Source organism: Brienomyrus brachyistius, chromosome 3, assembly GCF_023856365.1.
Source record: "Brienomyrus brachyistius isolate T26 chromosome 3, BBRACH_0.4, whole genome shotgun sequence".
In the NCBI taxonomy this organism is placed as follows: domain Eukaryota; kingdom Metazoa; phylum Chordata; class Actinopteri; order Osteoglossiformes; family Mormyridae; genus Brienomyrus; species Brienomyrus brachyistius.
This window is the reverse complement of record NC_064535.1, coordinates 2,088,128-2,104,134: the sequence shown is the minus strand read 5'-3', so window position 1 is coordinate 2,104,134 and position 16,007 is coordinate 2,088,128. Positions and strand designations below refer to the sequence as shown.

General features: G+C 49.2%; 1 protein-coding gene across 1 annotated transcript in view; it reads right to left on the bottom strand.

Annotated features, from left to right (window-relative positions):
* Positions 1 to 11,748: 11,748 nt before the first annotated feature.
* Positions 11,749 to 16,007, bottom strand: part of adgrb3 (adhesion G protein-coupled receptor B3) — a 136,034-nt gene continuing 131,775 nt past the window's right edge. The window contains 4 exon segments of the mRNA XM_049007523.1: positions 11,749 to 11,937; positions 13,378 to 13,482; positions 14,128 to 14,163; positions 14,376 to 15,034. Of these exon segments, the coding sequence (XP_048863480.1) occupies positions 11,749 to 11,937; positions 13,378 to 13,482; positions 14,128 to 14,163; positions 14,376 to 15,034 (989 nt within the window).

The window sequence follows — 16,007 nt, the reverse complement described above, 5'->3', positions numbered from 1 at the left end:
AAAGCACTTTAGCCAGTATCTGAGTCAGGCTGAGCCTAGGACTTAACATTAAATCATTTCTTAATACCATTACTCATGTCACCCAGAGTATGTGAGCTACGCTGAGCCTCTGGTTTAATGGTAGTAACGTTACTCCTCACTAAAGCATGTCACCCAGAGTATGTCAGCCAGGCTGAGCCTCTGGTTTAATGGTAGTAACGTTACTCCTCACTAAAGCATGTCACCCAGAGTATGTCAGCCAGGCTGAGCCTCTGGTTTAATGATAGTAACGTTACTCCTCACTAAAGCATGTAACCCAGAGTATGTCAGCCAGGCTGAGCCTCTGGTTTAATGATAGTAACATTACTCCTCACTAAAGCATGTCAGCCAGGCTGAGCCTCTGCTTTTAGTTCAGTTCTTGTGCTTTTACTGGCTTGTTTCCTCGACTGAAAGACTCATACAGCTGTTTCATTAACACTGGTGACACATGCATGATTATAAGAGACTGACCAATCAGCACACAGCAAGAACTCTGTGCTTAAGTGAAATCCAGGTGCTTTAGAATGAATTGGTAATTTACAAATCCTGTCCCAGCTCAAAGCGACATGGATTAGGTGGTAACCCTAAGCTCACCAGACTGTGAACCATAAAGTAAAACCAAAGGACCGAAGGAATGGAACGCATTGGGATTTGTGTTTCCTGCACTGTATGGGGTCGCAGCCCCCCTCCTCCTGGCATTTAGTTTCCCCTGGATGACTTCTATCATACTGTACATGGATTAAAACCTTTTTAACCTTGAAATTAAAATTGGAGTACTGTTGAAATGGAAATACTGTTATATTACATAATTTTCTTAAGCAATATATTTGAAGGAAGACTTTAGTTTGATTTAAGAACTTTCCTGAATTCAACATTCTCATCTAGTCATTCTCTGTATGACTTCAACAGGGTTGCATTGATTAAAACTGAAATAAAATGTTCTTCCTCTATATTATTTGCTCCACAAACATGGATTTAAATGGGCAACATTGTAGCAGTATGTAGCGGTTAATGAAGCCAGCATGAGAATGTGGCGGAATGCAGGCTGCCGATTGGTTAACCAGCTGATTGGCTAGCGTGTATAAACATTATGACTGCTGGTTTCTGGTTGGATGTAAGGCCTGAGAAAAGGTCTCTTTATGTGGGTTCCTGGTTTAGGTGGCAGGTTGGGGGAGCGATGCTTTGCGTGTGCCCAGCTAGTGAAGGCAGGCCTCTCTGACACTGTGGGTCCAGTCTGGCAGCTGTTAGGCCTGCAGGGCGGGTGCTTCAGAGGTCTGGTCTGGTCTGGTCTGGTCTGGTCTGGTCTGGTCTGGTCTGCCTGCTGCCTGCATCTTTCAATCAGCACAGAAAGCAAAGCCCTAGAATAAGAGTAACTCCTTCTGTACTATTGCGGTCCTGGCTGCCCTCCAAAACGTTCTGGGGAGTGTAGCTGTTGGCTGAAAGCAAACTCAGGTTTTAAGTATAAAATGGTGCTTCAGCTCTAACATGGGCCAGTAAGGGTTTTGACCCCCCCCCCACCTGCTGTAAAAGTGTGACTGTAAGATGGGTGGAGTGGGGAGTTCAGTCCATTTTACAAACAAGCTGGCTTTCATGAAATTTTGTTAGAGTATTTATCACGTTTAATACTGATCTTGTGTATCTGACCTGAGTGCTGCATGAGAAATGAGAGCCCAGCTTGGGGTGAATAGACTGGCAGATAAAAGGCAGTGCGTGCAGTGTGAAGTCTCCCCAAAGCTGCTGTGTCGATGCTGGACAGCATATATTTGCCTAAATATTGAAATAATAGTTTAAATTCAGACATCCCAGGGGTTTATATTTTAAAATTGGATAAAGTTTTATTGAAAAGATGAAAAATGTCCCTGGAAGCTTCCGTCCGGAATGTAATTTATTGGCCTTATAGTTCAGTAGGATCTACAAAGGATTATGGGTAGTCAGTTATGGTCAGTTAGCAGTTGGTGATGGGAGGGGGGGTTCTGAGGAGACCGTAGTACCTGTTCTTTTTGTACAGGGCTAAATGTCCCGTGTCTGCCTGCCCATCGCATGTCTGTGCCCCGGGGGTGGGGGGCAGGAATCTCTTCCCTTCTCTGGCTCTGAGGTGCTGGTCCAACTGCACTGGGGAGGAGATGGTTTGGGCTGGGGGGGGGTGTGACTGCGGTAAATAAGGCGGATGGCGGGAGAGTAATGGCTGGTAATTTATTCCCTTACTGCGGAGTCGAGTGCAGATAAGGGCTCCTCCTCAGATTTTGAATGAGTGATGGCAGGGAGGGGTTCAGTGCAGCCCCGTTTTTATCAGCCTCCAAGGCTTCACTGTAACACCATCCCCCCCCACCCCCCAACAACGTCTACTCGCGTGATGCCGATGTGCGATGTGTCCTTCGAAGGTCCCAAGAGCAGCTCCTCAGGTTTCTCATACCCAGAATGCATCTATCAATAGAGGCTTAGCGATTACGCAAAGGAACTGCAGCTGGGAACTGAGCTGGAGAGATCTAGGTTAAGTGTCCCACACTACGGTACAACAGAAAAGCCCTGTGGGACCCACAAGCCGCTGGCTCATGCTCTTAATTGCCTGTTGGCCCCTATTTAATTAGTGTTGGGAGCAACATTACGGGGCACGTAGGATGTCACCCCAATCTGGACGGGAAACTATTCGTTTTCATGGGTAGCAGAGGTTGGGATACAATGTATGTAAAGTATGTGTTATGTATCACCATCCAGTGGGGGGGGGGGTCCGGACAAATCCTGCTGTTATGGGGTTCTGTGCCCATATAATGGCATTTGCAACGTCAGTGAACCAGAAGAGAGAGGAATGATATGTGGCAGCTAAATGACAGAATGGGCTGCCAGGATGCATTTCAGCACTGCCTCATCAGGCGGGGGATAAGTGCATGCGAGAGTCTTTAACCTGTTATCGGGGCACATGAGAGTCTTTACCCTGTCATCGGGGCACACGAGAGTGGAATGATATGCGACGGCTAGATGGCAGAATGGGCTGCCAGGATGCATTTCAGCACTGCCTCATCAGGTGGGGGACAAGTGCATGCGAGAGTCTTTACCCTGTTATCGGGACATATGAGAGTCTTTACCCTGTCATCGGGACATACGGGAGTTTTTACCCTGTTATAGGGACATACGAGAGTCTTTACCCTGTTATCGGAACATACGAGAGTCTTTACCCTGTTATCGGGACATACGGGAGTCTTTACCCTGTTATAGGGACATACGAGAGTCTTTACCCTGTTATCGGGACATACGGGAGTCTTTACCCTGTTATAGGGACATACGAGAGTCTTTACCCTGTCATCATGACATACGGGAGTCTTTACCCTGCTATCAGGACATACAAGAGTCTTTACCTTGTCATCAGGACATACAAGAGTCTTTACCCTGTCATCATGACATACGAGAGTCTTTACCCTGTCATCGGGACATACGAGAGTCTTTACCCTGTCATCGGGACATACGAGAGTCTTTACCCTGTCATCATGACATACGAGAGTCTTTACCCTGTCATCGGGACATACAAGAGTCTTTACCCTGTCATCATGACATACGAGAGTCTTTACCCTGTCATCGGGACATACGAGAGTCTTTACCCTGTCATCGGGACATACGAGAGTCTTTACCCTGTCATCGGGACACACGAGAGTCTTTACCCTGTCATCGGGTCACACGAGAGTCTTTACCCTGTCATCATGACATACGAGAGTCTTTACCCTGTCATGGGGACACACGAAAGTCTTTACCCTGTCATCGGGACACACGAGAGTCTTTACCCTGTCATCATGACATACGAGAGTCTTTACCCTGTCATCGGGACACACGAGAGTCTTTACCCTGTCACCGGGACATACGAGAGTCTTTACCCTGTTCTCAGTCTCTTTCCCATAATGGACATTTGCTGACTCCGACAGATTTCATGGCCTTTCTGGAACAGGATGGGAAGTTGTTAATAAGTGTGTCTTATGGACACCAAAAGGCCACCAAAAGACCCATATATAACAGATAATAGCCTCTCTAACATTCACCCATTACCTTCACTTATCTGCTGGAGACTCTGTCCTTCTCATATGTGGAAAAAGCCCCACATCTCGCTGCCAAGGTGTGATTTCTGCGGTTACCTTTCCACGCGGAGGTCACCTTCGGTAAATGCTGGAGACGCCCAGGCCCTTCCTGGAGCCGATTCAATAATGTGACAAACTGCAGTGACATTTTTTAACACATTTTGGCTTCTGCGGAGCCTGTGTTTCCAGTCGGAGATGTTCTGACCTTGGTCTGAAGACATTTCCTCAGATGTCTCATTTTCCCATCAGTGCCAGTGACCCTTGTCCAGAGCAGGCAGACTTTGCTATTGAATAAAAGGCGAATGGTAATAAGTTTAAACAATATGTCAGGCAAACATAAAACAGGGATAAACACAAGACATGGTGACATTCAATCAGAGACTGAAAATGACATTTTTTTCATCTTCCCCCTTCTTCCACTCATCTGTCCGTCCTTGGTGTAGCAAACAACCATGGGGCACAATTAAAATAAATTTAGTAGTGCAAAGAGAAATTAAATATGTATACCGTAAATTCTCTATTATAACCACAGCTGTACATGTGAAATGAGAAATCTGTTTCTAATCACACAGAGATGTCAACAAGGATCAGGTAAAACAGGCAGCGTTTAATAACCTCGTGCTTAATGCTGCTGATGCAGAATAATTGAGGGTAATTGAGTCCTGTCATTTAATTGGCTTGAAATCCATTTCTCTTGAGTGGGTTGGGAATATGAATTTGTCTAAGGGGAGCCCTGATTGGCCAGGAGCCGGAAAGCGGAAATTGTGGTGAACTAAGACTTTGATACCTCATCCGGGATCGGGAGAGATGGAGGCTTTTGTGATGGAAAAATCCCATCTGTCCTTCCCATTTATTTTCTGTCTGCATTTGAAGATGTGTGAGCTATCCTTGGTGTCAGAGTTTCTGTCTGAAGTCTGTCAGTACATTACAGGCCCCCCAGGGTCTGTGTGTCATATAGCATGTTTTGCTTTGCTATCTGTAAATGACACACAGATAAATGATTCAGAAAACACCTCAGAATCGGGGGCGTGGCTAAAGGTTGGTGCTCCCATGCTTGATAACTTTCACCGCAACTAGCGCACAAGATCTCTGTCACGACTTGCCTCACCATTAGCCCATATCCCAGCATGCTTTGGCTAGACACTGGCAATAGGTGAAGAGTCTACAGAGAAAAAAGAAGAGGTAAGGGAATCGCTGCGACGGTCCGAGGCTGTGTGCGGCGGCGGTCCAGCTGGCGTCTGGCTGTGCTGTGCTGCTGCTGTCTCCATGGCAACCTCCATCCCTCCTCCGTCCTAAAACGCCACCGGCGACGGTCGTCCATGCTCGTGGATCCGCCCGGAAGCGTGCACCTGGGAATTGTGGGAGTGTGGCACCATTTTGCTTTTTTCTCAGATGCAGCCCGTGAGACAGCTCTCAAACCCCCCCACCCCCCCCAACACACACACACACACACACACACACACACACACACACACACACACACACACACACACAGCTGGCAGCCACCATCAGCCCTGTCTCCGGGGTAAATGACCTCCCGTTCGGGCTTTTAATCCCACTCCCACCAATGGCCAGCCTGGCAGTGATGCAGTGACACAGTGCGCCCTGAGGGTGGCGCTGATTCCTGTGGTGCTCATGGTGGTCTGGAGCCGATGCTGGTCCATGTGCCTGTGAGCGGCTGTCAAACGAGTGTTGTCTCTCGAACCTTCCTCACCATGTATGCCTCATCGATGGCAGCTCATGTCGGGACAGACAGCATGGACCCTTTCAGCTCTGCTTTGGATGGGATGTGATACTTAGCAAGAATAGAAAAGAGCATGAAAAAGGGACAAGTATTTGTAGCATATTTTAGTAGCTAAAAACAGCCACTTGGATACTGGACAGTATTACCTTACTGGCTGTATATTCTATGTGCTGTGTCCTCCTGTGCACTAGGAGGCGCTACCTGCCTTGTGGCAGAGTATAAATACATTATATGATTCTCAATTCTTTTCAGATAAAGTGTGGTCCATTTTATCTGTATGAACCACAACAGATACTGAGTCTGAAGTTCCCATTGATCACCAAGGAAGGTGACACAGGAAGGATGACGTGTCAGGGCGGCTTGTGTTGCGCGTGCTCACCGAGCAATGCTGACCAAGTCGTTCTCTGCAGCTGAGGCTAAATGAAACGGAGAATTCATCATGGCCGAGCAGGATGATTTATTCGCACCGCTCTGCGAGGCGGCTTCTCCTTCATGAAAATGTTAAGTGCCTTTCTCTTTCCCTGGGGCGTTGGTGCGACAGACGATGACTTAACACATCACACCGCCACTTGATTCACATCCTTGTGTCGGGAAATAACAGAAGCATGTATACTGCATGTACATGTAGTGCAAGCCCATAATCCCTTATAAAGCTGCAGAGCTCACACATATATAATCTCCTCACTGTTTTTTTTTTCCTAGCTGGCCTCAAAACGCCCCTGAACACATGCATGCATTGCACAACATGTCTGGCGCTGGGGCAGTGCAGGTTTCAGGCTGATCGCTGGGATGCTGCAGACACCACGAGAGACAGATGAATAACAGCATCTTTGAGAGTCGTTCCGTTCAGAGGAACATGGGGTACTGAGCTGCCGATCTACAGCTCAATATTCATGTTTTTCTCAAGCTGGTGGGCGTCCCTGAGAAGTGGGGGGGGGGGGATTGCATCTCCTTTCTGCCTTTTGAGCCCTGCACCAGAGCTCTCCGTCATCTCTGATTATGTGCGAGTTTTTTTAATTTTTGTTTTGGTCACATGATGGCAATTTTCCCAAATGCCGGAAGCCATTTTCCCGGTGTTGTCATGGCCCCTTCCCGCTTCACCCCCCCGCTTGATCCCTGTTCCACACCACATTTCCATGCCGCCATGAGTACGTGCCATTTTTAGTCCTTGCTGTCTAAAAATATCCGTGGTCAATGTGGCCCTGGGGTCCCTTTTCTCCTTAAGCGTCGGCACGTGTGGCTAACGGCGCCCCCTCTGGTGACGGAGCCCTGTGGGTTAGCGGGACTCGGGCTTCCCCCAGGGGGTGCTGGGTGAGGACAGCGTCCCCTTGGGGAGCTCTGGCGCTGATAGCCAGCCCGCCATGGCTGCCAGCCGGCCTGCGTGGAGCCTACTCTCTCCAGCTCTCTCCTGCTGGGCCATCTGCCCCTGAACGTTCTTCTGATGCTATCTGCCATTTAGCTGCAGATTTCAGCCACGGACGCCAGGGCATCCCATCATCAGACCTGCGGTCAGCCTTCTACGTGTCCCCGTCCCTCAGCGGAAACATCGCCATGGCGATAATGGTGGGAGGGGTAATGGGTCTGTGAGACTGGAGGTGCCTCTCAGTAGCAAAGCACCTCCATAATTCATGGCCTGGCAGTATGCGGTCACAGAGGGTCCCCACTCTCGGTTTCCTTTTATCCTGAAAAAAAGGCTTGGTGTGAAAAGGGGAAGAGACAAATTGAAAATGTATAATAGGAGTTCTGCTTGAAAAGGATGTCATGGGAAAATTTCAGTGTGATAAATTGTTCAGCAGCGAGAGCCTGGTTTCCTGGTCAGACGTTTGACAAACACTGTTGCATTTTCTCCAAGCTTGTGTTTGGAGAAAGGGGACGACCCTGGCAACGAGTTTACGACCAGGCTTAATTACTCTCCATAAAGACAATATTCTACAAAATGCCCCCCTGAGACCCACAGCAGATGACAAACCACTGACAGCCTCTCCTGCAGGTTCCAGGGTCCATCTGATAGCATGTCCTGCTCTTTCACACTTAGGTTGACACAGACAATTACTGTCTTTTCTTTAAACGTCGTTGCACGCGTGTTACTTCTCAGTGCTGCGGCGAAATCCATTTGCATTTGACAGGTCAGATCTCTGCTCACACAGGGAGGCACTTAGCACACAATCTGCAGCCGCTCTCGGGGATCCAGGTGCGTGCTTCAGTTGGCCTCCCAGATCCATGCAGCAGAATATTCAGAACCGGCTGGCCCACGAGATCACGAGTCCCAGTGTCACCTACAAGTCAGATCTTCTCGAAAAAGACAAAGAAGTCATTTTCCATGTCGGAGATGTGGGCACCTGCACTGTTGAGAGAGTGTAGACACCACAAGCGGCAGCAGATGCGATGGGCGGGACAGACACCGATGCAGTACTGGTGCATTACCTGATCTGTTCTGGTAAAATTTCCAGCTGCGCGAAAACTGAGGTCGCTTTGCATATAAAGTGTCAGATTAAAAATGGAACGTTACAGTGAAAGTCGGACTTGTCAGTAGTTCTCTGTTACTCCTCTGCATTAGTCCTAGGCTGGAATATCACACAGGCTTTCCATGGGGAATGGAGAGGCGTAATAGGCCTCTGGATCTCAGCTCTCACGAACACTGCTTTCATAGCCCTTCCTGCAATCGTGGGCAGGACCTCGTTCTCTGACAGGGAGGGTCTCACACATCCGGGCCTCTGTGTGTGTGCTGTGCACTGATACAGAGCGGATTATACGGTTCACCATGGGGGGGGGCGCCGCTTTGACGCTCTGATTGGCTCGTGCTCTTTTTGGCCGGAGCTTTAAAGGTCACTGTACTGCCTGGGATGATGATGTTTGTCATCACGGCACGCTGTGCCCAGCAGAGCGGAGAAGCCCAGTCCACGGTGGATTTGCTCACCCTGCTTTTCCTGGAAAACAGAGCGAGCGCTAAGGGACGTCAAGCTGCTTGCCTGTGAAGCGCTCGCACGTGCTTGTCTTTCCGGCGGGTAGCCCGTTTGTGCCGTTCGCGTTTGTGAGGAGAGGTCAGACTCGCCAGTTACCATACAGCGCAGCCCTGTGCCAGTCTTACCTCCATCCTGACAGATCTTACAGCTAATCTTGAAGCCTCCGGCTCTTCTCTGCCGACCCCATGTGTCAGTGGATACAAAGCAGCTCTGTTCCTGCCCTGAAGTGGGTGGCACCCCCTGCAGGCTGATGGAGGCAGTGTCACATGCACACCTCCTTGACAGTTGTTCAGTTGGGTCCCTGACCGACTGAGCACTGGGACGCGGCCTGGCAGCCTTGGAGTCGGCTGGGGCCTGGTGTGTGAGTTTAGGGAAAGCGCTAAATGGAGGGATTCCTGCTGCCCGAGAGGGAAGAAGTCAGGTACCCCTGCAGCTGTCAGTGTGGTAGAATGAGAATATCTGCTGCGTGTAGAGCTGCATGGGGGACTCTCTGACGGAGGTGACACATTCGGGCTGTGAGATGGGCACTCCAGCGCCAAGCACCGCGGTGCTGCTAGCTGTCAGCGACCCCAACATCGGCTTCTGGTGGGGACCCGCAAACTCGCAGAAGCCGCATCAAAAACCTGCCTTAGACACTCAAGTTCGGCTCATGCGGACTTCGGAGTGAGGCTCTCTTACATCTGCTGTGCAATATGAGATACAGACCTCTTCAGCATATCCTGCTTTGGTGGAATCCAAGTCAGCTTAGCAAATAAATAGCAAACACATGACCTGCTTTTCAGCCTAAAATCCATTTGCGTGAGTAATCCACACCCAAACAGTCCACTTACTGATTTCCTTAATGACATCGCTTTAGCTTACTACATGTGCCTAGCCAATTCCGTTAAATGGAAATGGTTCCATGCATTTGAAACAGCCATGTTGTTGCTAAATAATTTGCTACTGGAACCAATGAATAGTCATTAGTACACCCACAGACACAATGATTAATTCAGATTTTCCATTTTTTAAACATTCATGGGAAATGAAGTTAAGTTTGGAATTAGGATCCGATTGCAATTTTCTGTGGTCCTGTCTCTCTGGCTGATGTGGGTTGGAGCCCTTATGCCACACAGATTGTGAAGAGTTTTACGCTTTTTTCATTCAGCCTCTGAGGGCACAATGACGCGAGTCGGCTGCCATTTTGTACGACCTCTCCACAGTGACGTCTTCTATTCATCGTAGCCTTTCAAACCCACTATGAATCGTCTTCTTTCTGAAATAGCGGGATAATGCACAGCAGTGTGGCGGACACCTTCCGCCTTTCCAGACCTGTCTTCCTACACATATTTGCTGTTTCAGTTTTAACTGAGTACTTCCTCTCCAGCATGGTCAGGTCACTCTGCCTGGATCTCGAGATCTCAATTGATCTCCACCATTCGGGGAAATTGCTTTCCCTTTTCATATTCTGACTGCATCTTCGTGACCTTTAATGAGATTATTCTGTTCTTGTGAAGGCTAATCCTCTTAACTTTGGCGGACATTTCTATAGAAAAATTGTTTTTATTTGGTATCTATGGGGGTTGCTAGACGTGTATGAATCTGTGAACTGAGGATTTGAATGCACACTTTATCAATGCTGTCTGATTACAGTGTGTAACGCTTCATTGGGGGGGGGGCACCTTGTAGAACATAGTTGTACCCTTTTGTGGTGGGGGGGGGTAATCAGCTGAATGGCCAGGCATAGCCAGTAATCAGCGAATCACGGCACTTGTGACTCAGCCAATCTGCCGGGGACATCTCCTGACCCCTCCCTCAGGACTCACACAATCCACCTTTACCCTCCTTAAACAGCACCATGCTGGGGGAGGGGGGGGTACAGGCAGAGACACCAGGCTGCTAGCAGTTCACCCCATGTTTGATGTGATCTTATGACAAGGGTGAGGGTTCCAAACTTGCATGGTTTAAAGCATCCCCCCCCACCAGACACACACACGCACACACGCACTGTGAGAGCTCAAACCAAGAGGAGCGATGGGGGGGCGCTCAGCGACAGGTGGGCCAATCGCAGCATGCCGCTGCAAAGCCCCTAGCAGTCCCAAGACAAGCACATAGGATGACACAACATATTCTGAAGCGGTACGAACATATTTCCTCTTTTATTTACATACTTTTTCAAATGTTAACATTTTTCGCTATAGAGCTTCTCATCAGGATGTCAATATTCTCCTCATTAAAATAAATTGGCACAATTAAAACATATGTAGACAAAAGTTTATTTACACCATAGAACATTTCTTTTAAATATTTTATACAGGGCTGCAGATATTGGCGCTTGCTGTGAGCCGTCAAGCCGGTCTGCAGTAACAAAGGTGTGAAATATATTATTCATATAAAAGTGAGTATTACCTTTATTGCATTTAAAGCAATGAGGAATGTGGCCTGACAAACATTCATTTTAAATGACAGAAAAATCCTTTAGCCCCCCCCCCCATTTTTTTGTTTTTAATATTATAAAGTAAAAAGTGTAGTAATGGCCAAACAAAGTGTTATAAACATTTTAAAAACCTGCATAAATATGTACATTGTGCTCCTGGGTCCCTGTGCCCTGAGGCGACATGGACCCGCTGAAGCCAGGACAACATGGTCTTTGAGGTTCGTCTGAAGTCACCGTGATGGATCCAGTTACACACGGATGGTAACGCATCGCACACCTGCCTGCCCCACTAAGTACACTAGTGAGAATACAAAAAAACACACGTATCTTTTTGTTTTTTACTGCTTTTCTACTTTTTTTGTCCGTTTTCGTCTTTACTTATTGGCACATAATGTCCCTGCTATACTTTAATCATCCAGATATGTACGCCAAGGCTGTAAGAAAAGTCTTTCACATTTTCAGTGCAAAATACATCCTCTCCCGCCTGCCCCCCGCCCCCCCCCAGCCCCGCCCCGCCCCGCCCCGCCCCGCCCCGCGCCCCCTCCCCTAGACTTCCGTCTGGAAGTCTCCCTCCTGCACCTCCAGTGGGAGGCTGACACACTTCTCCCACTCGGAGGAGGTCATCTCCAGCGAGTCCTTGCCGCCGGGCTCCAGTACATTCAAGGTGCCGTAATTCTGGTAGTCACACGTGGGGTTGTAGGTCTCCCAGGGGTTCTTGCTGGCCATGGACTTGTCCTGCGCGAGACGGAGACGCGGTCAGTGTGTGGCACTAGCGGTTCAGCCCAGTTGCAGCCTTACAACCACCAACGATGCATCGGCAGCGCAGTCCTGCATGAGGACCGAGTCACCGAGCAAGATGAGCGACGGGAAATTATGGGAGATCCCATCATAAATGAAAAAATGGCGAACAGCCGTAGATGTAGCTGGCACCAGTGGCGGCGTTTACCACGACTCCCATCATGCATTTGGCTTTGGGCCCCTGAGGGGCCCTGAAGTGACTCATGAATGGGGCCCCAGGATAAGGGGAAGTGCCCATGGCTGGCTCTATTCAGTGTGCTGCCAGTCAGCCGTCAACCTGCATATCGTTCTTCTAGGGAAGGAACAGGAACTTTCCATTAGTGTTTCAGTCCCTCTGACACACGTATGAGTGCGTTTAATTAAAACGGGAAGCCTTGCCACTGGAAGGACCCACAGCACGGTCTGTCGTCAGCGATGGTGTCTGCAGAACGGCCCCGTGGCAAGCTTTTCGGGGGGAGGGGGGGGCCAAAGAACTCCAAGAAGAATCATTCTTACACAAACGTCCTTGCGCTGGTTACTAGGCAACAAGGCTCAGATGACATTGTGCTACGGGTTGATGCCATGCGGCCAGCTGGAGGCGTCAGCAGGAGCCAGACGTGCTGAGGATGGCGGTGTGCAAGTCGGGGGGGGGGGGGGGGAGCCGCAGGAGCGGGGCAATAGTCTGAAGCGTGGGGCCAGAGAGCAGGAGGGAGCGGCATACCGGCACCGAGAGAACAATCAGCGCCCAAGTGTGTAGCTAGGCACAGAAGCTTCCGGAAGGATCTGAGTGCGACCAAGGGCTCCTGTCGCCTTGGAAACGTGCGCCTTTCAGCACGCCCAGGAAGCGGAGTCCAGGCAGAGGCAGAGATTACGGCCCTCTGCATCGTCCCGGGCTTTCAAAGGATCAACATCTTTCAGAAATCGGAAATCAACCACCTCCCGTGTCCGGCAACAACCGAACAAACATCATTAATGCATCAGTGCCAATAAAGACAGAGAGACAGTCACACACACCCAAGCACATTCAAACACACACAGACACACACAGGATTGCAATTATCTTTGTGGGGACTTGTATCTATGGGGAAAACTCTAATCCCAACATGACCACCTTAACCCCCCACCCAGACCTCACCTTAACCATGAGTAACCAAATAAAATTTGGTATTTTTAGCTTTTTGATTGCGTTCACACATCTTTATGAGGACTTGAAAAATGGTCCCCACAATGTCAAAATAACAGGTTTTTAATCAAACACACACACACACACACACACACACACAGAGTTGGGGGTAATCCTTTTAGCCAAACCACCATTAATCCCCTTATACCAGGTGGCAGGGGTCTGAGGACGGGCATGCGGTCAGCGATTGATCCCGCCCACTTCCTGTTACTCACCATGCCGCCCATATTTGGTATATCTCGAAATCGGTCCAAGGTCTGAAATTTCTGATTCAGTTCCTGGAACAGCTCCATGTGTCTCTTGCGGGTGTGCATGACTTTCTGCGGGAAAAGGGGTGTTTTCATAAAGTCACTAAATGCTCTTTCCTGACACATCCAGGCTACGGCGCTGATACCCGGCAGACGCCACATGCTTGTCTGTCTCATTTGTGGTTTTCACTATTAATTGGGGGCTAAGATAGTGATAAATTTCTGATTTGCAAAATCTCTTCTAAGTGATAATGAGATTTTAAGGGCCCCATCTGGACGGATTAAACATGTTCCTACGCCTGCACAGGAAACTGGCTTTTGCCCGCGTGACCGGGTACATTTACTGCTTTTCTGAGGTACAATGCGACATTATCTTAAACTTTGTGAGTCAGAACCATTAGAGTGAGTCCAGTTTAAGCCCAAATAGCATTGACTGCCTTCCCCTGAACTCTCAAGTATTTGACTGCACTGGGCAGACCCAGTAGTCTGACAGGGCTACAAAACGACTTGATTATAAACGAACCACGAAAGATCACGATAAGCCACACCCATGTTGTAAGCCACACCCACATTATAAACCACACCCATGTTGTAAGCCACACCCACATTATAAACCACACCCATGTTGTAAGCCACACCCACATTATAAACCACACCCATGTTGTAAGCCACACCCACATTATAAACCACACCCGCACCATGCTTCTTCAAACTTACTTCAAAGTCCAGGTCTGAATATCGTGACTTTCTTCTCTGTGGGGAGGGAAGAGAGAGCACTTTTAAGGCAGTCTGAAGGCTCGTATCTTTCCTCACACTGCGATGACTCATGGTGATGTCAGCCGTGGGTTCGCGATCCAGGCTAAAATGTCTGACACCCCCCTCCCCCCCCAAGCGAAGCTTGTACATTTGGCCAGCCTGCTGCCCGGACGTGTGACATGTGAGAGTGAGAGGACGTCTTCACGTACCTCCAGGGAGCTCATGGATATCGTGGAGCCGGTTTCGCTTCGGGACAGACCGCCGCTCTCCTCCATCTCTGCCAGGAAGTTCTTGACGGCTGTCCGAGGCTCGAAGGGCAGGCTCTGGCCGTGGTCCGGAGGTCCGAACTGCGGTTCCAGGTTCATGGCCATGTGCTCCATGGCGGAGGGGCCCATGCCGAACTCAGGGCTCACCTTGTAGTGCATCAGGCGTTCGTGGCCCAGAGCCTCCATACCCATGCTCAGCTTGGCCTCTTCTTTGAGGAGCGTAGGCACGTTGCCCGTCGCCCGCGGCATCACAATGTAGTCGGTGTCCATCATCTGGCCGGCCTGGCCGGGCCCGCCCACCTCATGGCCACCCATGTCCGGGTCAGCAGAGCGCCCCCCGTCGTCCGTGCACAGGTAGACGGTCCGTCGCATGTCACCGGGACCCTCGCCCAGGCACGGTTCCCCCATGTCAGCCACGCCCACCGGCAGGTGCATTCCTGACGGCTGCTGGATCATCACCTTGGAGATTATGTTGCCGGGCAACGTGGAGTAATTGAGGGTCTCGGGGCCCTTGTCCTCCTCCTCATCATTGAGCGAGATGCGCGACAGGGTCCCCGTGATGGTGGCTGCCCGGCACGAGCCCATGTCTTTGTGGAGGGCCGCTGGAACAGAGATGGCGTGAGGATTAACGCAGCGCCAGATCTGGCCCTTCCTGACCGCGACCAGCACGGTGTACTGGGCAGACGGAAGAGGCGGGACTCTATCACACAGCCACCTTGCTAAACTTCAGTTTGCCTATTTGCATGTACCGTGCAGATAATTTTCACTCAATCACACAAGCTACATTTACATTATATTAACTTAGCAAACACTTTCATGCAACACGACATATTTTTGAGAATGTCAGACACTCTCTGGAGCAGTTGGGGGTTAGGTTAGGGTTAGGTTAGGGTTAGGGTTAGGTTAGGGTTAGGGTTAACCCTAACCCTCTGGGGTCGGGTGCGTCGTCGGCGACGCAGCTCGCTTTTTGCGTCTATTTCAGTTTATATCTCGCTGAAATCTTCATGCAGAATCATGAAAAAAACGCTGCTAAATCCGTAATCTGTCTTCTTTTCAAAACGTCCATTGTCAGATGTATTAAAGTTTTTAAAATTTGGTTAAGGCGGCAAAAAAATAACCACATCACCTTTCTTTCTTTTACCTGCATTGGGGGCGTGTAGCGCCGCCCTCACCTGAAGATCGCTATTCGCATTATAAATAGCCGCATTACCGCATATTCAAATCGCATTCGCATGGTAATCTGATAAACACAACGGTGAAACACGATCCAGATACATCCCCATCAGCACCATAAAAGGTGGGGGGGTGTGGCCAGGTGTGACTGGCTCATTCATACACATGAAAGTTGCTACAGTACATATTCAATGAAAGGAGCCCAGAAATAGTGACATGAATTTGGTTTTTCTTATTTATTTATCCAACTGAATGTTGCAGCTACACCATTTAGTCACCTTCATGTAGCCAAGACTTTGGTGATCAGATATCTGGGATCAAAGCACATTGCCACCACTGCTTACTATGTACTTTTATAATGTTTCTGCAAGTGTTCAAAACTGCATTTTGTAATGTCTGTAC